Source organism: Eleutherodactylus coqui, chromosome 8 (genome assembly GCF_035609145.1).
Source record: "Eleutherodactylus coqui strain aEleCoq1 chromosome 8, aEleCoq1.hap1, whole genome shotgun sequence".
NCBI classification, from domain to species: Eukaryota; Metazoa; Chordata; class Amphibia; order Anura; family Eleutherodactylidae; genus Eleutherodactylus; species Eleutherodactylus coqui.
In genome coordinates, this window is record NC_089844.1 from 47,185,733 (window position 1) to 47,210,997 (window position 25,265).

The 25,265-nt window shown below is 43.1% G+C and overlaps 2 protein-coding genes across 4 annotated transcripts in view; both read left to right on the forward strand.

Annotated features, from left to right (window-relative positions):
- The window catches only part of LOC136576366 (uncharacterized), a 202,035-nt gene extending 177,617 nt beyond the window's left edge, over nt 1–24,418 (forward strand). Inside the window, exon 6 of the transcript XR_010786351.1 lies at nt 23,587–24,418. The gene's annotated coding sequence lies outside the window, so the exon portion shown is untranslated. The remainder of the gene's footprint in view (nt 1–23,586) is intronic.
- Nucleotides 6,669–23,590, forward strand: LOC136576369 (aspartic and glutamic acid-rich protein-like). 3 transcript variants are annotated; one of them, XM_066575603.1, is made up of 4 exons: nt 6,669–6,786; nt 21,817–21,869; nt 22,751–22,836; nt 22,919–23,590. In XM_066575603.1, exons 3-4 carry the CDS (start codon nt 22,801–22,803, stop codon nt 23,336–23,338), a joined length of 456 nt encoding a protein of 151 aa, XP_066431700.1. In that variant the 5' UTR covers nt 6,669–6,786; nt 21,817–21,869; nt 22,751–22,800; the 3' UTR covers nt 23,339–23,590. The 3 variants fall into 3 exon arrangements, with proteins under 3 accessions (XP_066431700.1, XP_066431699.1, XP_066431698.1); XM_066575602.1 differs by having other exon boundaries at nt 6,669–6,783; XM_066575601.1 differs by lacking the exon at nt 21,817–21,869 and having other exon boundaries at nt 6,669–6,783.
- Nucleotides 24,419–25,265: the final 847 nt, after the last annotated feature.

Here is a 25,265-nt window from a genome sequence, read left to right on the forward strand (position 1 = left end):
CTTCATTTAGGTGGAAAAAATAGACCGATAGAAATTGTGTTTATTTATTAAAAGCGCCAAAATTGGGAAAATTTTGAAAAAATCGTCATTTTTTCACATTTCCAACTGCAATATCTCAAATATGTGCAAATATAATATAGAAATTTTTGTTAAGATATATATTTCCATCCATTTACTTTATTTTTGGCGCACATTGGAAAAAATTTTGTTTTTTTTAACCATTTAGAAGACGTACAAATTTAACATTACTTTTCAGCATTTTGAGGAACACTTTGTTTTCCTGCACCAATCCAAGATTGGAAAGGCTCATAGGAGTCAAAATGATAGATACCCCCACAAGTGACCCCATTTTAAAAACTACACCCTGTAACGTATTCACTGAGGGATGTCATGAGTATTTTAACCCCACAGTTTTTTTTCAGGAGTCAATGCAATTTAGAAGAGAAAAACAAAAATTTCATATTTTTGCAAATATGTCATTTTAAAGACAGGACTTTTTTCTATAGTACACATAAAAATTAGGATTTGCACCCCAGAATGGATACCCCTGTTTGTCCCGTGCTCAGAAACATACCCATTGTGGCCCTAATCTTACGTTTGGATGCACAATGGGGCCCAAAATGAAAAGAGCAATCGGTGACTTTCGGAACAGAAATTTTGCTTGAAGGAGATTTAGGCCCCATTGCCCACTTATAGAGCCATTGAGTGACCAAAACTATGGAGAACCCCCTAACGAATTTATCTAGGGGTACGATGACTTTTTTGACTTCAGTTTTTGAATGAATCTAAGCCAAGCCGAAGGAAAAAAATTACAATTTACATTTTTTTGGTAATTCTGTCATTTTAAAAGCAGTTTTTTTGTGCAGCACATATATGAATGAAGACTTGCACCCCAAAATGGATACCCCTGTTTGTCCCGTGTTCAGAAACATACCCATTGTGGCCCTAATCTACTTACAGGACACATGGCTAGGCCCATAATGGAGGGAATGTCCGCTGGATTTCAGGGCCCTTGTGGCCCTAATCATATGTCTGGATGCACAATGGGGCCCAAAATGAAAGGAGCAACCGGTGGCTTTCGGAACAGAAATTTTGCTTGAAGGAGATTTAGTCCCCATTGCCCACTTGTATAGCCCTTGAGTGACCAAAACGATGGAGAACGCCCACAAGTGACCCCATTTTGAAAAGTAGACCCCTTAACGAATTTATCTAGGGGTACGATTACTTTTTTGACTTCACAGTTTTTGAATGAATCTAAGCCAAGCCGAAGGAAAAAAATTACGATTTTCATTTTTTTGGTAATTCTGTCATTTCAAAAGCAGTTTTTTTGTACCGCACATATATGAATGAAGACTTGCACCCCAAAATGGGTACCCCTGTTTGTCCTGTGCTCAGAAACATACCCATTGTGGCCCTAGTATTACGTCTATATGCACAATGGGGCCCAAAATGAAAGGAGCAACCGGTGGCTTTCGGAACAGAAATTTTGCTTGAAGGAGATTTAATCCCCATTGCCCACTTGTAGAGCCATTGAGTGACCAAAACGATGGAGAACCCCCACAAATGACCCTATTTTGAAAAGTAGACCCCCTAACGAATTTATCTAGGGGTATGATGACTTTTTTGACTTCACAGTTTTTGAATGAATCTAAGCCAAGCAGAAGGAAAAAATTACGATTTTCATTTTTTTGGTAATTGTCAATTTAAAAACTGTTTGGAAAGTGTACATAGGAATGAAGACTTTCACCCCAAAATGGATACCCCCATTTGTCCCTTGTTCAGAAACATACCCATTGTGGCCCTAATCTACTTAAAGGAAACATAGCTAGGCCTATAATGGAAGGAGCACCCGTTGGATTTCAGGGTACAACGGAATAAATTCCAGTCTCCAGTGCCCACATGTAGAGCCATTGAGCGTCCAAAACGATAGAGAACCCCCACAAATGACCCCATTTTAAAAACTAGACCCCTTAACAAATTCATCTAGGGGTGTACTGCATATTTTGACCCCAAAGTATTTGAATGAATCTAAGCAAAGCAAAAGGAAAAAATTACGATTTTCATTTGTTTGGCAATTTTGTCAATTTAAAAACTGTTTTTTTTGTACAGTGTACATAGGAATGAAGATGTTCACCCCAAAATGGATACCCCTGTTTGTCCCGTGTTCAGAAACATACCCATTGTGGCCCTAATCTACTTACAGGACACATGGCTAGGCCCATAATGGAGGGAATGTCCGCTGGATTTCAGGGCAGAACTGAATAAATTCCAGGCCCCATTGCCCACTTATACGGAAAAAAATTTGACTTCCTAAAAATAATCCCCCCCCCCCCCCCCCCGACATCCCCATTTTTTGGCATTCCCTAAATATTAGATAAAGGTAATAATATAAACTGCGTTTTATGTCCGAAGACAGGGGTAATTACGGAGGCTGGTTGGGCTGGGCACATGGGGCAAGAAAACCGGGTATCCCTCCCCCTCCTCTCATGTAATTTGGGGGGTACTTCGTAACCTCAGCGGCGGGGATGGGGTGTAGAAAGTGGCGCTGTGAGGCTTTGTAATCATGCTGCGGTGCAGCGGTCTCACAGAGAAGGCGCTCAACAAGCTGCTCCTGGAACTGCAGGAAGATGAACGTTCCCAGGGCTTCTTGTAAATTACGGATTACTGGTAGCGGTCTGAATAACGCCGGGCTCACGCAGCCGTAGGCGGAATCCGCTTGCCGAGGCCTGCAGCGGATTCCAGCTGTGAGCCCGGCTGTGACCCTGCGTACGGTTGCGTAATGTACTGCGCATAACTGCCTACTCACACAGGCGGTTTTTTGTTTGCATTTCACGTGCCGTCGCTTAGAGATGACTCGGGTACCCGCAGCCCGTACACAATGTGTTTGTATATGGGGTGCGAGTATATCCGCGGTCATAGAGCACAATGGGCTCTAGGTCGCAGATATTCGTGGTAAAATATAGCATGCTGTGTTCTGTTTCTGCGAGTGGATTACGTAATTCCGACCCGCTAATAGGGGGGAATTGTGTAATCCAATGCATGCGATTGATCCGTGGATTACCGCTGATCAAGCGCATGCAGAACCTGTAATTCCTCTCCGGTCACGCGTGACCGGCCTAATGTTAGATCGCTACTTTATCACGTGACCGGGGACCGCTCAGCGAGGCCACCGGTCACTGCTCCAAGCACTCAGCCACCGTTAGTCGCTGGGAGCAAGGAGATTTAAAATTTCCTGGGCTTCCCGGCTCCTGCGAATGTGTCCGGCATTTTGCCGGCGGGTGCATGCGCAGCATCCGGAAGGGTCCATGGAGGATAATCGCATCTGGATTCAAATGCGGAAGCCTCCGAGAAGATGTTTCATCTCCCCCCACCGATCGCATCAGTGAGGGGAGATGAAACTGCCACTTTTTAAAGAACTTTTACGTGATCGCCATTATGCATTGAATAACGGCGATCACGTGACCAGTAACCGCATACCGCGGCTCCCCGTGACATCTCCAGGCTCTTGGCTACCTTTGGTAGCCAGCAGCAGGGAGATTTTATATTTCTTGGGCAATCTTTCACTTTTGCGCATGCGTCCGCCATCATGCTGACGGGCGCATGCGCCGAAGCTGGGGTAAGATCCGCGGATCAACATCCCACCAGGGAACAAATCTGGGACCTTGGGTACGTAATTTCATCCCCCCTTACGGATATGATCCGTAAGGGGAGATGAAACTTTAACTTTTTAAACTTTTTTTTTATTTTTAACTTTTTTTTTTTTTTTTTACTTTTTAACTTTATATGATCACCGTTATCTGATGGATAACGATTAGAGATGAGCGAACGTACTCGTCCGAGCTTGATGTTCGGGCGAATATTAGGGTGTTCGGGATGCTCGTTACTCTTAACGAGCACCACGTGATGTTCGGGTTACTTTCACTATCATCTCTGAGACGTTAGCGCGCTTTTCTGGCCAATAGAAAGACAGGGAAGGCATTACAACTTCCCCCTGCAACGTTCAAGCCCTATACCACCCCCCTGCAGTGAGTGGCTGGGGAGATTAGGTGTCACCCGAGTATTGAAATCTGCCCCTCCCGCGGCTCGCTACGGATGCATTCTAACATTAGTTCAGGGAAAGTGGTATCGTGTTGGAGATGCTATAGGGAGAGTGTTAGGGGTATTTTAGGCTTCAAGAACCCCAACGGTCCTACTAAAGGCCATAAATCTGCTCTATATGCACTCAATGGGGCCGGCGGCAGCAGCGCCGACCCCATTGAGAACATATAGAAAGAAGACAAATCCTTCTTTTCTGCCACAGCTGTAACAGCTGTGGCAGAGAAGAACGATGTTTGTCCATTGAATTCAATGGAACCAGCAATACAGCAGGTTTCACTGAATGCAATGGGCTGCCGGCGATCGCAGGATGAATGGTCGGGAAGGGGTTAAATATATAACCCCTTCCCTGCAATTCATCCAGAAATGTGTTACAATAAAAATATATACCGGCGTATAAGACGACCCCCCAACTGTCACCTTATACGCCGGCAATACAGTGGAGCAAAGAATAAAAATCATTACTCACTTCTTCAAACGATCTGCAGCGCTCCTGCAGGCTGTCACTCCCTCCTGGTGTTTGCAGGCTCTTGCTCCCTCCTGGTCCACGGCAGACTATTGCTTTCTCTACGAAGGGCTTTAAATCCCTGCCTCCAGAAACACATGTGCCTTCAGCCAATCACAGCCAATGACAATGATGTCATTGAATGGCTGTGATTGGCTGTGTTTCTGGAGGTGGGGATTTCAAGCCGGGCGTCCAGAAAGCAATACTCTGCCGGGAACCAGGAGGGAGTAAGAGCCTGCAGGAGCGCGGCAGATCATCTGAAGAAGTAAGTAATGATTTTTATTCTTTGCTCCACTGTATTGACGGCGTATAAGGTGACAGTTGGGGGTCGTCTTATACGCCCGGTCGCCTTATACGCCGGTATATATTTTTATTGTAACACATTTCTGGATGAATTGCAGGGAAGGGGTTATATATTTAACCCCTTCCCGACAATTCATCCTGCGATCGCCGGCAGCCCATTGCATTCAGTGGAACCTGCTGTATTGCTGGCTCCATTGAATTCAATGGGCAAACATCGTTCTTCTCTGCTACAGCTGTTACTGCTGTGGCAGAGGAGAACGATCTTTACGCTGACAGTGCGGGGGGGGGGGGCCCACTCTTGCCGCTATTATTGCTTAATAGAGGGACCTGGGAACTTGAGATGCAGCCCAACATTTAGCCCCTCGCCAGCCCTATCCGTCACTGTGTCGTTCCCATCACTTTTTTTAGAATTGCCCAGATTTTCACACATGAAAACCTTAGCGAGCATCGGCGAAATACAAAAATGCTCCGTTCGCCCATTGACTTCAATGGGGTTCGTTACTCGAAACGAACCCTCGAGCATCGCAGTAATTTCGTTCCGAGTAGCGAGCACCTGAGCATTTTGGTGCTCGCTCATCTCTAATAACGATGATCATATGACTGGAAACCACATACAGCGGTCCCCCGTCATATCTCCCTGCACTCGGCTATCTGTGACAGCCGGGTGCAGGGAGATTTTGAATTTGCCGGGCTCGCCGGCTTCTGCGCATGCGCGCCGCATCGGCGCATCGCAGAAGCCAGCGGGCTGTCCCGACATCGGCGGACCTGAGGTGAGTATTTTCACCTCCCCTCATGGATCCGATCCATGAGGGGAGGTGAAACTTTTCTTTTTTTACACTTTTTTTCACTTTTCCACGATCGTCGTTATCCGTTGTATAATGGCGATCGCGGTACCGGGGACCGCTCACCGTGGTCCCCGCTGACATCTCCTGCCTCCCGGCTACCTACAGGAGCCGGGAGCCAGGAGATTTTAAGTCTCCCGCGCCGCTGGGCCTTCTGCGCATCGGCTGACGTAATGCCGCCTGGCGCGCATGGGCAGAAGGACGGCTACAGCGCCCGGAGCATCGGGACAGCTGGGAGTCGTGCGGCGGACATCGGTGAGTAATTTCAGCTGCTCCGATGGATCCGATCCATCAGAGCAGCTGAATCTTTAACTTTTATTGCACTTTTATTTACTTTTTTGCGATCGGCGCTATCCATTGCATAGCGCCGATCGCAATGCTGGGGGGGGGCTCCGAACAGCCCGGGATGACAGCTCCATGCTGTCAGCTACCTGCGGACACCAACAGCATGGAGCTATCACGTCCACAGCCCGAGGGGCATTATTCTCTGCAGGAAGCATGTTTTTACATCCTCAGAGAATAAAGCCCACTTCGGGAGGACGTAAAAACACTATGGGCTGGTCGTTAAGGGGTTAAAATAATTTGCAGCCTTCACTGCCCTCTGTTGGATGGCCTGGGGTATAGCTGCACATGCAGGTTTGGGTGTGTGTATCCACTGTGGCTGAGCAGAAATGATAGTAAATTAAATCAGTAATCTAAAAAAGAGTTTTATCAAAACCGTTGAAATAAATAATGGAACCGTTGCCTATAACAACCCTTCCAAAGGGCCCAAGGCCTCTGAACAGTAAGTGCCGATCTGGTTGCTGTGGGCCCATCATCTGCTTTTTAATGCACTAGTTTTAATAAATCTCATCTCTCATTCACAGACCAATCAAGAAGCGGCTATACAAGAAGAATCTACCAGTAGCAGCTATTCAATTTAGCAGTCCAATTTGTGCATTGTGGTCACATGACTCATTAGCTGTGGAGAAATCTAGATGTACCTATGAAGACCCTCTAGCGATCTCTAGGATGCCAGTCACACAGGAATGCTTCCAGGTTGTTGATATTAGAGCCTCAGTATTTGTCAGATTTGGATATTTTCTTAATGACTAATGGCAGCGTGACGCTTACGGGATTCATTGCAAACTAGTATGGACCTTAAGAGCTCCCTCTACTGGCATTGTTATGCTACAACAGCCATACACACTGGTCAAAGAGGTTTCCTTTGCATTAGAATGACACTCAGGGCCTGGCTGCCAAATTTAAACCTGGGGGCAAGCACACAGCACTGGTCCTTGTGTGGAGACCCTCATGCATGAAAAACAGGAACTGTGTGCAGAAATTGTCAGATACACATAAGAGACATCTGGCTGCAGAATGCAAATAATTTCTGTATCTGACACCAGGGTTGACAGTTTGGTATGTTAGTGCATGGGGAAGGGGTTATGCAGAGGTGGTACAACTGGGACAACCCCTTTATTCATATTAATCCTTGCCTTTGCAGGCCTTAAAATGTAAATGTAAAAAATACAATATACTGCAGTACTGAAGTATTGCAGTATATTGTAGAAGTGATTAAACAATTGCAAGTTCATGTCCCCTAAGAACACTAAAAAATGTTTAATTTAAGTGAAATAAAATGTAAAAAAAATAAGTGGAAAATTTAAAAAAAGTCCTTTTTTTCATTTTTCCACAAAATGATAAAAAATAAACACAATTGTTGTCACCGCATCTGAAAAAGCCTCAACTTTCTAAGTATCACATTATTTATCTCACACAGTAAACACTGTCAAAAAAGAAAAATACATAATGCCGAAATAGCATTTTTGGTCACCCCACTGCACAATAAAAATAAATAAAAAGTGATGAAAAGTTTCCGGTACTCAAAAAGGGTAGCATTAAAAACTACGGCTCGCTCTGCAGAAAACAAGACCTCACCCCCATCGATGGAAGAGTACAGGTGTCAGAATATAACAGAAAGCATTTTTTTCCTTTTTAAAAAAGGGGATTTTTTTTTTTTTTTTAAGTGGTAAAACATAAAAAACTCTATAAATATAAAATCGCTGTAATGGTACTATAGAATGAAGTTAAGGTCATTTTTAAGTCACTATGTACACTACAAGAGCAACCTCCTCCAACCCCCCCCCCCCTCGAAATGGCATGTATGCATTATTTTCCATTTCACCCCACTGAAAAATGTATACATTATACGGCACATTAAATGTTACCATTAACCCCTTCCCGCTCTATTACGTACCGGTACGTCATGGTAGCGGGGTACTTCCTGCAACATGACGTACCGGTACGTCATGTCATTAAAGTGTCGCCGCGGTGACAATCGCGGCGACACAGCAGTGATATCTGCTGACATAGCAGACAAGTGCTGCGTCCGGGCTGCGGACCAACCAGAGCAGTCCCTCCCCCACGATCGCTGTGATTGGTCAGAGAAGAACTCCCTGACCAATCACAGCGCGGTAGCGGTGTTCGCGCTGTTTAGAATAGGGGCTCTGTCTGCAAGCACCGCAGTGTGTTTCCGGTGCTTGTAGAAAGAGCACCTACTGTATTGTGTGCCATAAAAACGAGCGATTAGTGTGTAGATTAGGCAGGGAGTGACTGTTTAGTAGTGTAGTGAGTGTAGTGTAGTGTGTGATCTGAAGTGTAGTGAGTGAGCTGTAGTGAGTGACGGATCTGTAGTGTGCTGTAGTGTGCGATCAGCATTGTAGTCTAGCGCAAAAAAAACAAAAACCCGTTTGTTCCCATTTCGTTACCTATCCTGTCACCCGTCATTATTTAGTGTAGCGTGTCGTTAGTCCGTCTAGTGTGTAGCGTGTCGTTAGTCCGTGTAGTGTCAGTGTATTCGTCTGTGTAAAAAAAACAAAAACAAAAAAAAGGTCAGTTTGTTCCCATTTCGTTACCTATCCCGTCACCCGTCATTAGTTAGTGTAGCGTGTCGTTAGTCCGTCTAGTGTCAGTGTATTCGTCTGTGTAAAAAAAAAAAAAAAAAAAAAAAAGTTCCGTTTGTTCCTATTTCGTTATCTATCCTGTCACCTGTCATTAGTTAGTGTAGCGTGTCGTTAGTTAGTCTAGTGTGTAGCGTGTCGTTAGTCCGTGTAGTGTCAGTGTATTCGTCTGTGTAAAAAAAACAAAACAAAAACAAAAAAAAGGTTCAGTTTGTTCCCATTTCGTTACCTATCCCGTCACCAGTCATTAGTGTTGCGTGTCATTAGCCCGTCTAGTGTGTTGCGTGTCGTTAGTCCGTCTAGTGTGTTGCGTGTAGTTAGTCAGTGTAGCGTTTAGTCTGTCAGTATAAAAAAAAAAAAAATCAGCAGCGTGTGCTCAGTGCCATATTGTTAAGTGTGAATACACCACATACGTTTCTGCTGTCATTCTGACCCCATCCCATGGTCACCCCATCCCACAGTGTCCTATCTAATAAAACTTTTTCCCCGTGTGCCCAATTTTATATAACTATGGCCCGCAGGAGGTACACTGCAGAGGAAGCATATGCAATCATTGCATCAGACTCGGACTCAGGTAGTGGTGATGACCCCACTTTTTTGGCATTTTCTGACTCCTCCTCATCATCAAGCGAGTCTGAGCTCCCTGCACCCCCGAGAAGGCGTCCAAGGACCGCCACTGACCCCAATGCATCAGATGCTCACTGGAGTACCCCTGAAGATTTTAGACCCCAGATCCCTGATTTTATTGGGAAGCTAGGGATTCAATTTGATACGGAAGGGCTCAGAGGGAAGGACTTCAAGTTTTTTTTTCCAGAAGAGTTTATTGCCCATATTGTTACCCAGATTAATTTGTATGCCCAGAATTTTATTCAGCAAAATCCCACCTCCAGCTACGCCAGACCCGATAAGTGGACCCCTGTGGCTGCACCAGAGATACAAAAATTTGGGGGGCTTATATTAACTATAGGGCTAATAAAGAAGCCAACGATCAGGGCGTACTGGACTACCGATATTTTGTACCACACCCCAATGTTCCGCATGGCGATGTCGAGGACGCGCTTTGAGAGTATTTTAAAATTTCTGCACTACAATGACAACCAGCAGTGCCCGCCCAGCGATCACCCCAATTACGATCGGTTGTATAAGATCAGGCCCGTAATAGATCATTTTAACGCCAAGTTTGCCCAGGCGTATACCCCAGAGATAAATATTGCAGTAGATGAGTCCCTGGTACACTTCAAGGGGAGGCTGAAATTCCGCCAGTACCTGCCCAGTAAGCGGGCACGGTATGGTGTGAAGTTGTACAAGCTGTGCGAAAGTACATCAGGGTACACCCTCAAGTTTCGCATTTACGAGGGGAAGGACACTAAAATTGAGCCCCCAGAATGCCCCCCCTGTGCTGGGAGTAACAGGAAAAATAGTGTGGGAACTGGTGCACCCACTATTAGACCAGGGTTACCATCTGTACCTGGATAACTTTTATACCAGTGTCCGCCTGTTTCAGTGCCTCGCTTCCAGAGGAACAGTGGCATGTGGCACTGTTCGGAAAAATCAAAAAAGCCTCCCTAAGACGCTGCTTGAGCAACTGCTCAGAAGGGGTGAGAGCCGGGCCCAATGCAGCGACAATGTATTGTGCGTCAAATATAAGGACAAGAGGGATGTCCTTATGTTGACGACAATACACGGCCACAGCAGTACCCCCTGCCCAGTACGAGGTACCAGTGCAGAGACCCCCAAACCAGACTGCGTCCTCGACTATAATAAGTACATGGGAGGGGTAGATCTATCAGACCAGGTACTGGAGCCGTATAATGCCATGCGGAAAACACGGGTGTGGTACAACAAACTGGCCGTGCTCCTCGTACAGATGGCACTGTATAATGCCTACGTGCTGTTCCGAGGTGCAGGACATAGGGGGACATTCCTTGAATTTCAGGAGGACGTCATCAAGGACCTAATATTTGGGGATCAGGAGGTGGAGGAGAGGCCCAGTACTTCTGGAAGCGAGGCCACAAGGATTGTACCAGGGCAGCATTTTCCCAGTGAAATTCCCTCCACTGCGACGAAGGGAAGGACCCAAAAGAGGTGCAAAGTCTGCTATAAACAGGGGATAAGAAAAGACACCGTATACCAGTGTGAAACGTGCCCCACACAACCCGGCCTCTGTATAAATCAGTATTTTAAGATTTACCACACGTCACTGAAATTTTAATTTTATTATTGCCCTGACGTTTTACCCTGATGTACTTCGCACAGCTTGTACATAAAGCCACATGCTAAGTCCTTCCCTTCTGAGCCCTGCACCCTAAAAACAGTTTACATTCATATATAGGACATTTCCCTGTTGGGTAACATCATGGGTTACGTTTTCTCCTTCTGCCCCTGGTAAAAAATTAAAATCTGGGCCTAAAGCTAAACATTATGTGAAAAATGTGATTTTTTTTTTTTTTGCATTGAACTCAAAGTGTTAAAAAAAAATCCTCAAATACCTGTGGGTTCAAACCGCTCATTACACCCCTTAATAAATTCCCTGAGGGGTGTAGTTTCCAAAATGGGGTCAGTTGTTGGGGGGGTCTCAAATGCACTGGTACCTCAGGGGCTGCAAACACTACACGGTGTCTGAAAATTATTCCAGCAAAATCTGCATTCAAAAAAAGCGCTCCTTTCCTTCTGAGCCCTGCCATGTGCCCAAACAACAGTTTACATCCACATATGGGACATTTCCGTGCTCGAGAGCAACTGGGTAACGCATGATGGGGTACGTTTTTTCCTTCTGCCCCTGGTAAGAAATAAAAATCTGGGCCTAAAGCTAAACATTATGTGAAAAATGTGATTTTTTTTTGTTTTTTTGTTTTTTTTTTGTATTGAACTCAAATTGTTAAAAAAAAAATCCTCAAATACCTGTGGCTTCAAACCGCTCACTACACCCCTTAAAAAATTCCCTGAGGGGTGTAGTTTCCAAAATGGGGTCAGTTGTTGGGGGTTTCAAATGCACTGGTACCTCAGGGGCACTGCAAACACTACATAGGGTCTGAAAATTATTCCAGCAAAATCTGCATTCAAAAAGCCAAGAAGCGCTCCTTTCCTTCTGAGTCCTGCCATGTGCCCATACAACATGCTACGTCCTCATATGGGGCATTTCTAAAAACTGCGGAATCTGGGTAATACATTCCAAGTTTTGTTTCTTTGCTAACTCCTGCTGTTTTATAGAAAAAAAAAGGTTTTATATTGAAAATCTGTAAAAAAATGGAACTGTTCTAATTTTTGATGCACTTTCCTTTAATTCCTGTAAAACATCTAAAGGGTTAATATACTTTCTAAATGCCATTTTGAATACTTTGAAGGATGCGGATTTTAAAATGGGGCAATTCATGGGGGATTCTGATATACAGGCTCGTCAAAACTATGTCTGAACTGTATTGGTCCTTAAAAAATTCAGATTTTGAAATTTGCTAGTAAATGTGAAAAATTACTGCTAAATTTATATACTTTGTGGAGTCTGCAAAAAGTAAAATAACACTTAAAAAATTATTGCTGTGTAATGTAGGTCTATGGGAAATGTTAATTATTAACTACGTTGTGGTGTTTGACTTTCTATCTTACAAAGATACAATATGTCACGAAAAAACAATCTCCACATCGATACGTAAAAGGATTTAAAAGTTATTACCACGTAAAGTGACAGATGTCAGATTTGAAAAATAAGACTTGGTCCTTAAGCCCAAAATAGGCCGTGTCATTAAGGGTGTTAGCGCAAAATTCGCTATTCGATATACTGTGCGTTTCCAAATTAAATAATATGTGTACAGGCCTGGAGAGCCTTTCAAAGACCACACGGCTACATCATGTGTCCCAAAAGAATCTCCCTTTATTAAGCGCGCGTAAAACTTAAATAAGTTTCAACACAGGAAGTGAAGTAATTTAGGAATACAGTTACAGTAGTTAGCGAGCCTATTGGTCGTTCTCAGAGGGAGGTATTTGTGCGGTAGCTTGTGATGTCATCCATCTGGGAGGAACTTCAGTGAGCACGCTCAGTTCATTCTTGAATTTGGTCTCATGAGGAGAACATCCTGTTTCTCCTCTCTGCTGTCCAAGACAAAGCACTCCTAGATAGGTTTGGCCAGTTAGAACTGGTTTAACCAGTATTTGGGACAATAGGCACTGCTCCTTAAATTCTTGTGGAGGTGGGGGGGCGATGTTTCTTCCCCCAGAGGTTTAAACCATTATAGACAAAATACAGTATATTCACAGTTGACAAAAATACAGAAAATACATATAGGATATCTCCCACAATTCCCTCCTTTGTTGTGCGTATTTTCATTCTCCTGGATGTTTTTTTTTTTTCCTTCCTATTTGTGTTCTCGGGCCTTTCCCTACCGCCTACAGGGGAGCCTAGCTGTCACCTCCGCCATGTGGCTGCCTCCCGCAAGGGTGACACCACACGCCTGCTGCCCTTTCCCTGTCTCCTACATTATCCCTTCCTACTGCTGGGTGATATCCAGGATAAGGAAAATACCACACAACACGTTACAGTTTTTCAACGGTATTCTAGGTAGATGGCTCCTGAAAGATTGATCTTTATTTCACGTTTTCTGCATAAGCCACCTTGTTCATAGTTTAGATGATACAACATGTTGAATGTGACTGGCTTTCCAAGGTGTGATTTCAGGTTATATTGTTTGTTACAGGTTAACATTTGTATGATTACACAATATGGCTGAAACATTGGTACACTTACTGCTGCCTTATTGTATCTATTGACATTTTCTCCGATCTTTGACACATTACCAGGGGCGTAACTATAGAGGATACAGAGGATGCAGTTGCACCCGGGCCCAGGAGCCTTTTGGGGGCTCATAAGTCCTCTCTTCTTCATATAGGGAACCCAGTACTATGAGTAAAGCATTTTAGTTCAGGGTCCGGTTCCAAGTTTTTCATCGGGGCCCGGGAGCTTCAAGTTACGCATCTGCACATTACATATGAAACAGTATAACCCTCTTCACAGGATGTACGTCTTCTGTTACCCTTATGAGGAAGAAGAGAAATGACAGCCCAATAACCGCAAGGGTCCTACATATAACAAAGGATTATGGGCCACATTTGTCTCCTTCCTTGATTATCTTTATTCAATGTCTGACATGAACCCAAATTAGCTTTCTTCAAGTTTCACTGAGATTGTAGTGGTTAACAACACTTGAAAGGGTTCTTTGTATCTTGATTCCAAGTACTTCCTTGCGTCTTTTTAGAACAACTAAACCACCTGAAAGCAAACTATGCGACTCGATCTGGAAACAAGGAGAATACACATTTATGAGTGACAGTTGATATAACTCCTGATGTAAGGCACTCACATGGGAGATGAGGCACTCCTTTTTGGCCTGGAATAAGCGTAGGCCTATTACAGCAGCATTACCAAACAAAACCTGCATAGGGCCTCAACTTAGGCCTCCTTCCCACGAACGGATTTCCGCCGCGTAATTCGCGGCGAAAATCCGCTGCGTTGCCCGCTGCTATTAGGTTCTATTGAACCTAATAGCACAATGCTCACGATGCGTAATTCCACCGCGGAATTACGCACCGCGATTTCTCCCGTCCTCACCCGCAGCATGCTCTATTTTCTGCGGGTGAGGACGGGCTGTACGCACTGACGGCTTCCATTGCAGTCAATGGAAGCCGTCCGTTCACGCTATCTCCCGCTGTAACCAGCGGGAGATAGCGTGAAAAAACGCTTTCCCGCCCACCGCCGCGCGTCATCTGACGCCAAATGACGCGGCCGGCCGCGTCACGTGACACGCTCGGTGACGCGGCGGTGGTGGGCGGTGACGGGCGGTGACGCGCGGCGGTGGGCGGGGAAGCGATTTCACGCTATCTCCCGCAGGTAAGTATAGGGGCTCTGGGGGGCGCCGTGACGGGCTTCACAGCGGAATATTACGCTGCGGAGCCCGTCACGCTCGTGGGAAGGAGGCCTTAGTCTTATATTTAGGCGTGGTTGTAACCAAGTAGATGACTATTAAAATGTTTACCTTTATTATTTATTATTACTTCTGGTGTACCCAAATATTCAAAATTACTTTCATAAAACATATTCTTTGGTCATATTCTTAGCGTGTTAAAAATTATTTTTATTTTATTTTATTTTTTTATTTCTCAAGCCACGCCTCCAAATAACATGAAAAGAGGTCTATGCAAACCAACAACTCCAAACACCTACCTGTGGTAGCTGTATGCTATCATTTTGCAGTCACTGATACAGATAGTCTGGCTCGCATCGAGAAGGTACCTTGACCAATTGACCTGGATTGTAATGGGCGCATATCGTGCATCCCTGTACAAACCCTATTGCAGCAGTGTTGAACCCTGGGGTAAGCCAAGCAGAAGACACCATACCACACATTACCTCCTTGGATGAATGGGTTAGCTCAGGGATCAGGTGTGACATCATGGAGTACAGCGTGCAGGGGAGGCACAGGCATTTACCTTTCTGCCAGACCCCAGTAGCATTCCGCTCGCTTTTCCACTCCTCCTTTTTCTTCTTTTGAGGCCTGTTCCTGTAATTCAAGCAACAGAGAAATATCTACACCTGTTTCAGGTGCAAGCAGGTTACCAGCCATTACCTCATTCAAGGGAAGTCAGGCTGCTGCGGTGCCTGCTCTCTGGTTCCTTCCAGCCTCAGTAGTTGTCTCTTTGACATAAGCCTGGACTTGATGATAAGTCACCTGTGCGGAAAGAGCTAAAACCTTGTGGAACAAAGACACTGCTTCTGCATTCTGGATTGGCTTACTCGAGGACCCCGTGAAACTTCCACTGTGCCACAAAGGATGTGAAATCGTGTACGATTCCCAATGTGTACCTTAAGTCGGTGCAGACACAAACTGTCTTACCTGCAGCCAGCTTAAATTTTTCAGTGAGCGCCATCATCTCTATTTCCTGAGTAACTGAGTCTCTCAGGAGGAAAAGAGTGGTTTTTGTACAATTACCTCTTTCTGTTGGTTACCACTGCATAGCCTGTTTTACTTGTCCATTTCACCGATATTTGGAACCATCTATGGGTAAAACTCAAGATTTACATTAATCATGGCAGTTACAACATTATTGTTAGGACCCCTAGTTTCTCTTTTCATTTGTGTTTCTACAACCATGTGCTCGATATTTAATGTCATGGTCTGCGCCTGCTGCCCCTTCCTCTTAACCTTCTGACTTGATTGCGATATGTGAGGGTGCTAGCAGGGCAGTCTCATACTTAGCTAGTCTGGAAGCTGAAAGATGCTTAGTTTGCACTCTATACAGTATTTTATGACCCCTTGAGGGAGCGTGACGTTAAGGGGCCCAACACCATCTCTGGTACCTGTGCGAAAACATACTGCAAACAGGATAGGAAATATTGTTATTACAATCTGCAACCATAACAACTGCAGAAATGATGGTTAACTACTGGTTTACTAAGGGACTGGTATCCCTGATACCATTTGGGATATACTCAATTACTGGTATCAAAAATCTACTTTTTTTTTTTTTTTTTTCAAATGTAAGACTCTTCACGTAAAATACTGTTGTTAATTGAAAATGAGATACATTATAAAACAGAGCTTTTGTTACTAATTTGACTAAAGTACTTATCGGGTGTTTCAAGTACACAATTTTCTCATTTTAGTATCTTAATTCAATGATATTCCAAATAAAATACAACTCAATATTTTTAAATTCTCCACATACTCCAAGAACCTATGTGTGTGTGTGTATATATATATATATATATATATATATATATATATATATATATATATATATATATATATATATATATATATACATACACTGTGGCAATCCTGGACTATTATCTCACACAACTACCCTCAGGAATAAAATTAGATGCCCCTCCTTTGGTCACCTACATTTGTTCAAGTGAGAGACTTAACATGGAGTCTAAGAGTGACCTTCCCTCTATACATTACCACAATATACATATATATACCAACATCCACCTAAATGGAGACACACTTCTCCCCTGGGCTGGTCTGTGTGGAGGGTGGAGCAAGACTCTTCCTATTGTTCTTACTTCCCATCTCCTTACATCACCTAGCTCCACCCCCTGTGGTCTGGCTCAGCGTTTGGTCTTTCTTGCCTCATTTAGTTTCTAGCCACCGAACAGTACACACCATATAACACAATCTAACAACTCATACGGGCCCTTCATTTATACCCACAAATTCACACTCACTGGGGTTTTCATTCACTCATATACAGACTGATAAGTATCTCATGTGAAATGGAAACTGGGATTGTATTTACTGTACATAGACCTTCCCATATTGAACAAAGTATATATATAAGAAAAACTCTTATGTACCGCGGTTTTTACATATTTTGTCCAGAATAGGCTATCCAATGACAAACATAATACAACTTATGCCCATTTCCACCCACATACTTATATTCTCCACTCCAGATAGCAACCATTATCACCATTCATTGTTAAACCTTCTACCTTTTCTTAACTCATTGACTTGCTTTTTCCTTCACCCATTTGTGTGTGTCCAGTTATGTTTACAAACATCATCTCACTGAATTTGCTTGCGAGTCTTTGATTTTTCCCACACCTCACGACACAGGTCTGGCTTACCACTAATAAGCACTTACAATTTCACCCCTGCCCATCTTGTCGTAATTGGAAAAATCCTTAATTAATTGAGATTCTCTACTCCTGCACCTCATGGCACAGATCTGTACTTTTGGCACCACATTGTGGAACCTCAACAGCCTGCTTGGCCAAGCCATAATCGGAGGAGACTTCTCTGGCGCGCCCACATCTTCACTCCAAGCCCAAATTCCCTTGGGTTGATGTATGCCAACATGGCAAATGCAAGCATTCCATGTGCACCCCTCCCCCCACATAACAAAGGGAGACCTCATCAACCACATGTTGAACAATGGAAACTCTCTCACCGCATGGACACTCTCAGCAACTTTACTCACTACTATAACCTTCAGCTAAAATTGCTTATATCAACTTTCCTTTTTGCTTTCTTTTTAACAAGTTATTCTACTTTCTTTGTTCCTTATTAATCTGCACAGTCTGTTCACACCATTCACTAATACAGAGACAATATAAACCCCCCATAGCTCACACCTTCTTACACTCAGGACATTTCTGAACAGACAACATAAAAACCACACAGTATATCTACTTAATAGTTCTTTTGATACAGACTTATCATATTTCAACTCACCCGGCCTGGGGCAGATCATAGCAGAGAGGGAGAGATGGTACAGGTATAAGAATAGCTTATTACCTTGTTTGAGCTCATTATCTGTCCGTCTCTGCTTCGAAGTCCCCTTGTGTCCGGATAACGATGAAATATCTTCATATCTCTGTATCTTCATTATCTCAGCAGTGCCTCCAAATTTGTTAGCGCAAAATTCGCTATTCGATATACTGTGCGTTTCCAAATTAAATAATGTGTACAGGCCTGGAGAGCCTTTCAAAGACCACACGGCTACATCATGTGTCCCAAAAGAATCTCCCTTTATTAAGCGCGCGTAAAACTTAAATAAGTTTCAACACAGGAAGTGAAGTAATTTAGGAATACAGTTACAGCAGTTAGCGAGCCTATTGGTCGTTCTCAGAGGGAGGTATTTGTGAGGTAGCTTGTGATGTCATCCATCTGGGAGGAACTTCAGTGAGCACGCTCAGTTCATTCTTGAATTTGGTCTCATGAGGAGAACATCCTGTTTCTCCTCTCTGCTGTCCAAGACAAAGCACTCCTAGATAGGTTTGGCCAGTTAGAACTGGTTTAACCAGTATTTGGGACAATAGGCACTGCTCCTTAAATTCTTGTGGAGGTGGGGGGGGCGATGTTTCTTCCCCCAGAGGTTTAAACCATTATAGACAAAATACAGTATATTCACAGTTGACAAAAATACAGAAAATACATATAGGATATCTCCCACAAGGGGTTAAAAAGTACAACTTGTCCTGCAAAACCAAACCAGCAGAGAGTGATGAGTTGTAAAATAAAACAGTTCTAGCTCTTGGATAGAGGGGATGAAAAAAACGGAAACTCAAAAAATTTAGTTAAAGCATTAAATGTGACGCCTTGATATAAGGATATCCATATAGTGAATCGGCAGCTACATCTGTCACCATACCGACAGCATCAGTGACCGACCAATAGGATCGCAGCATTGGTGTTTGAAAGTCTTCCAACTGTCACTTGTGCTCAGTCTGTTAGAGCTCAGCAGTGAGTGACGACGGACACCCGCACGTTTCTGCGTGATCTCAGGTAATGGAATGATGTCTCTTCTATGTTCTAAGGGGTTGTGCCAAGGTATAAAGGTATCCCAAATTATCAGTGGTGGTCCGATTGCTCCATTCACTCAGGGACTGACCAGAACTGTGTTCTTGGGATCGGTGGGTTTCCCAGCAGTCAGACCCCCGCTGATCATAAAGTTACCCCCTCCTGTGGATCCTGTGAAGTGGGGGCTCTTTATAACTTGGCACAACCCCTTTAATTCAGAGTTCTAGAAAGTTCCTGCTGGCGCAGTTGTATTATCTCCCTGTAATGTAACCAAAACACGTCTCCGGTATAAGGACTTGTGGGTGGGGCCGGGGCGGTTATGTACTGAACAAATATTTTTGTCTCTATACCACTTATTTTGTGGGGTCTCGTATTTTAGGTGTGCTATGAACAGGGGGTCGCAGTCACTTTCTAAACTTCTGAGGGCGCTATGGAGCTCATGAACCTCCTTAAATCAATTGGCATTGAGCTCTCCTACTCCGACCACAGTGGGCGTCCTGTATACTAACATGATCTGATTATATGAGGATAGCGCCCCCTAGTGCCATTCACAGGGTTCCCTCCTTTCATAGCACAGACCTGCTGGTGATCAGTTGATTACATAGACCGTGCAGCTATCACCAGGTGACTGCCCCCAGCAGGATTAGTGTAGCACTACATGGTGCTCATGTAAATAACTGGGTGTCATGTAATACAGGGTCGCTCAGTCTTACAGAGCAGGAACCCATCTTTAACCCCTTGAGGACACAGCCATTATTTGCCTCTCCATTTTCATGTTTTGTGTCTCCCCCTTCTAAGTGTCATAATGTTCCTATTTTTTTGTCGTTTTATTTTTTTTCTTGGTGGTTATAGTTTTTAATGTTACCATTTAATGTACCAAATAATGTCCTGTAAAACTTATATAAGTACTGTATATGCAGCATAGCTCTGTGTGTATATATGTACTGTATATGCAGCATAGCTCTGTGTATATTAGTACTGTATATGCAGCATAGCTCTGTGTATATGAGTACTCTGTATATGCAGCATAGCTCGGTGTATATGAGTACTCTGTATATGCAGCATAGCTCTGTGGATATGAGTACTCTGTATATGCAGCATAGCTCTGTGGATATGAGTACTCTGTATATGCAGCATAGCTCTGTGTATATGACTACTGTATATGCAGCATAGCTCAGTGTATATATGTACTGCATATGCAGCATAGCTCTCTGTGTATAAATGTACTGTATATGCAGCATAGCTCTGTGTGTATATAAGTACTGTATATGCAGCATAGCTCTGTGTGTTTATATGGTCTGTATATGCAGCATAGCTCTGTGTGTTTATATGTACTGTATATGCAGCATAGCTCTGTGTGTATATATGTACTGTATATGCAGCATAGCTCTGTGTGTATATATGTACTGTATATGCAGCATAGCTCTGTGTGTATATATGTACTGTATATGCAGCATAGCTCTGTGTGTATATATGTACTGTATATGCAGCATAGCTCTGTGTGTATATATGTACTGTATATGCAGCATAGCTCTGTGTGTATATATGTACTGTATATGCAGCATAGCTCTGTGTGTATATATGTATTGTATATGCAGCATAGCTCTGTGTATATATGTACTGTATATGCAGCATAGCTCTGTGTGTATATATGTACTGTCTATGCAGCATAGCTCTGTGTATATATGTACTGTATATGCAGCATAGCTCTGTGTATATATGTACTGTATATGCAGCATAGCTGTGTGTATATATGTACTGTATATGCAGCATAGCTGTACTGTCTATGCAGCATAGCTCTGTGTATAGAAGTACTGTATATGCAGCATAGCTCTGTGTATAGAAGTACTGTATATGCAGCATAGCTCTGTGTGTATATATGTACTGTATATGCAGCATAGCTCTGTGTGTATATATGTACTGTATATGCAGCATAGCTGTGTATATATGTACTGTATATGCAGCATAGCTGTACTGTATATGCAGCATAGCTCTGTGTGTATATATGTACTGTATATGCAGCATAGCTCTGTGTGTATATATGTACTGTATATGCAGCATAGCTCTGTGTATATATGTACTGTATATGCAGCATAGCTCTGTGTATATATGTACTGTATATGCAGCATAGCTCTGTGTGTATATATGTACTGTATATGCAGCATAGCTCTGTGTATATAAGTACTGTATATGCAGCATAGCTCTTTGTGTATATAAGTACTGTATATGCAGCATAGCTCAAAAAATTTGTAAGTGGGGTAAAGTGAACTTGCAGATTTCTGATCGCTCATACAGTATAATGCAATATTATGGTATTGCATTATACTATATTTAAACAGCCTGCCTATTGAGGAAAAAGATACAAACTCAATGCAGATGTTGTCTGATGGAAAGGCACACACTAGCTATGAATGATAGTTGCATCCAAGAGACTCAGGTACTACGTGCATTAGACAGCACGCTGTCCATGTGCTATCCGATGTAAACGGGCACAGCACACCTACATGCATTGGCATATGCTATTTCATGTCTGTGATATGGACAGGAAAACGGCATGTAATTAGTTTTTTTTTACCGCAGATGATTGCTCTGTGTGAAAATCTGTCAATGTACATGTGCTCATAGCCCTATAACGGGCCATGTGCTGTCCGTCGACTTACCCCAAATATACTGCTATGCAGGGGGTTTAGTCAATTTGACCCCAGTGCGGTAAGACCACAGCACTATCCACATTGCCGGCCCGGGGGTTTGGTACGTTACACATTACATATAGTAACTTGTGCCGGAAGAACTTTTCTCACCACTTTTTTCTTTGTGCTTTGGATGTGATGCAGATTATCAGAAACAATGTGGTCTACAGAGATTAGCAGCCTCGGCTTTTGATCAGGTAAGACTCTTCATTATCTTTATCATCTGCTGTCAGGGATAGCTCTCCCAGGGCCATGACAACAGGTAGGCAGGGGGCAAAATAATTAACCCAAGCAAGGGTTCAGGGTGCACCCAACATGTTTTGGCACAACAGCTGCCTTCGTCTGGGGCGCCTCCTTGTATGGGTTAAGTATTTTCATTTATGATTTCATGAATTTGTGATTACAGTAAAGATATTGTTTTATATTATGGTGTGATAGGCGTTTTCCTTTTTTGGTTTATGTCCTCTTGTGTAGCCACATTTAAGGGTTTGTACATTAGACGGTATATACAGTCAAGTGCCCTGCTGGTACATTTGATTCCAACATAAACCACTGATGGAAGGCTGGAATACCTTCCGATGTATAGGAATACCATGGGATATGTTGCTTAGAGGCTCCCACTTTAATAAAACATATACAGGTTGGTATATATAGATTTCTCTTGTATAGGTGTATATTGAGTTGTGTTGTTTACCATACGATTCCATGACTCAAAAATGGTACTGAGAGCTACTGACCGAACAGAGGCTGAAGGGAGGCTCTTTTGGTCTCTGTTGGGTGAGTGGATCCTGATGGATACGTTTGGCACATTTATTGATTGATGCAGTGAGGACACAAGGCACACAGCAGTTGTGAACTTGACCTTAGTGGTGAGCTCAGATTGTAAAAGATTGCCCACCTGGACAACCACTTCTCTAAAACATATTGTCCCGGGGATCGGTAATTGCAGCCGGTTTGGATAACTGACCTTTATACGTCCTACTCTGAGCAGTGAGCAGGTTACATATATTGGTCCGTTTTGTGCCTCTTCCTCTACATTCATGATTGAGCTCATTATCTGCTTGTTCTCTCTCTTCAGCTTATGCCAGCGCCACGTCGGCGAAGGAGTACCGACTGGTGACGAAATGTATGCAACTCCTACCGTCCCCTCTCTTCAAGAAGGAGGTGAGTAAACGTGCCAGCTATCATGGACATGTATATATGTAGTCACCTGAGCACATAATGTACTCATCCACTCTCTTTTAAGCGCCTCATGCCAACAAACCCTGAAGCCCAGAAACCATATCGGCCAACTCGTGAAATCATCAGACCAAGACCAACAAAGGCAGAGTTGGGACTGCGAGCAAGAGCAGCCATCGCTCGCATGCTCTGTGAAGGGCTGGAGGATGAAGACGAGGAAGAAAAGAAGGAAGAAAATGAGGAGAACATTGAGGATGAGGAGGAAGAGGAGAAGGAGAAGGAAAGAGAGGAAGAAGATCTTGAGGATGAGGAAGAAGAGGACCAGGAATCCAACAGTGAGGTTCCATCTGACCCACTGAGAGGGATTCAGGACCGGTCACTGAGAAGAAGCAGGATCAGGCAGCGCTCCATCCGCGACGACAGCCCCCGTATGTGGGGCAAGAAGAACATCATGTGGACGATCCTGCGAAGCACCCTCCACCTCTGAACTATTGCAGTAACATCAGCAATAGTAATAATAATATAATAATTATCTTTATAATAGTAATTATAGTAACAATAATAAATTTAATAGTAGAATAATAGTAAGATCAGCAATAATAGTAGGAAGGGATTTGATCCGGGGTTCTAGGACCGATCGCCTTTTCCTGGGGACAAGAAGGAATTTTTCCTTGGTCACCAATTGGCTGAATGTGTCCAGGGTTTTTTCGCCTTCTTCTGGATCAATAATGGTAGTATTAATAATATTAGTATACATGTTATAGTGTAATATTAGTAATAAGAAACAATAGTAATAATACCCTTAAAATGATAATAAAACAGTATTTATAATATAATAACAGTTAGGAATTTTCTTAATTGCTTTGGAGGCTTTGATCCGGGGTTCTAGGACCGATCGCCTTTTCCCGGGGTCAAGAAGGAATTTTTCCCTGGTCACCAATTGGCTGAATGTGTCCAGGGTTTTTTCGCCTTCTTCTGGATCTAAAGTTTTAGGGTTAGGTATAGTGTGATATTAGTAATAGTGGAATAATAATAGTATTAGCATATACATAATAGTGCAAAATTAGTAATTATAAACAATAGTAATAATACTCTTTAAATCATAATATAATAGTCTTAATAAGGTTTATAATATAATAGGAACTAGGAATTTGTTAATTGCTTTAGCGGTTTTGATCCGGGGTTCTAGGACCGATCGCCTTTTCTCGGGGTCAAGAAGGAATTTTTCCCTGGTCACCAATTGGCTGAATGTGTCCAGGGTTTTTTCGCCTTCTTCTGGATCAACAATGTTAGGGTTAGACATCTTAGAATTAGTTATAGAACAACATAGTACACTGATAATAACAGTAACCTTATAATACTAGTGATGGGGTAAAAAATGGTCTAATGATTCTAGCAGTAGTCTGATAGCTTTATATAAAACATAATAGCGTTATAATAACTAACATAATAGTAATAATAGTGATGGAATAATAATAGTAGAATGATAAAACTAGTGATATTATAACAACAGTGATAGGAAAACAGTGTAATAATACTTGCGATATAATAAAAGTATATACTGGAAATAAACAACCTTAGAAATATATCCTGTGTGCTGTCTCGTTTATACTAGTAAGAAAAAAAGATGTGTGAGATTTGGGTAAAAGGGGCCTTTTTATCTTAAAACAGCGCCACTCTTGTCAGTATGTAGCATCTGGTATCGCAGCTCATGCCCAGTCAGACCCATTATTTCCATCTCATACAAACTCTTTAAAGAGAACTTGTCCCCTCCTATAAGCACCATAAACTAAGACACATGCTTATAGGACAGGTCCTGCGGAGTTCGGGGATGTAATGTATATACTCCCCATTCCCACGCTGTCACACGCGCTCCACTGTTCTCTATGGAAGTGCGCACACGGACTGAATGAAGAGTCACGCTGATAGATGGAGCATTGACTTCCTGGGGAGCCTGGTAAATATAAACATTACATCCCCGGACTCCGCAGGACCAGTCCTATAAGCATCATACTTAGTTTATGGTGCTTATAGAAGGGGACAGCTACCCTTTAATTCTACAAGGTCCACATATAAGTTACAGCTGCTGTTTAGTCATACAGCAAATTAACAGTATAAACATTTCCATTTGTAACATTTATGAAATCTTTAATTCCTTGTAGATGGGGCCCCGTGTAGGAATCTCAGTAGGGCCACTTAACTCCAATTACATTTATTCCCTGTCAGCATTTAAAGCTGGATAGAAAAGCATCATCATCAGCGCTTTTCTATCCAGCTATAAAGACTGACAGGGATGGAAACCATGCAAAATACAGACCAAAGAGGTATCCTCCCCCTCACATATCGAGCCGGATGGTTCTGTCCTGGCTCCATCCTGGTTTCGGTCCCTATACATCTTTCGGCACCGAAGACGG

Excerpts from the sequence above, each read along its gene's own strand:
- LOC136576369 (XM_066575601.1), top strand. Across the intron at positions 22,837-22,918 it reads CCCCTCTCTTCAAGAAGGAG|CGCCTCATGCCAACAAACCC; the intron begins GTGAGTAAACGT and ends CTCTCTTTTAAG.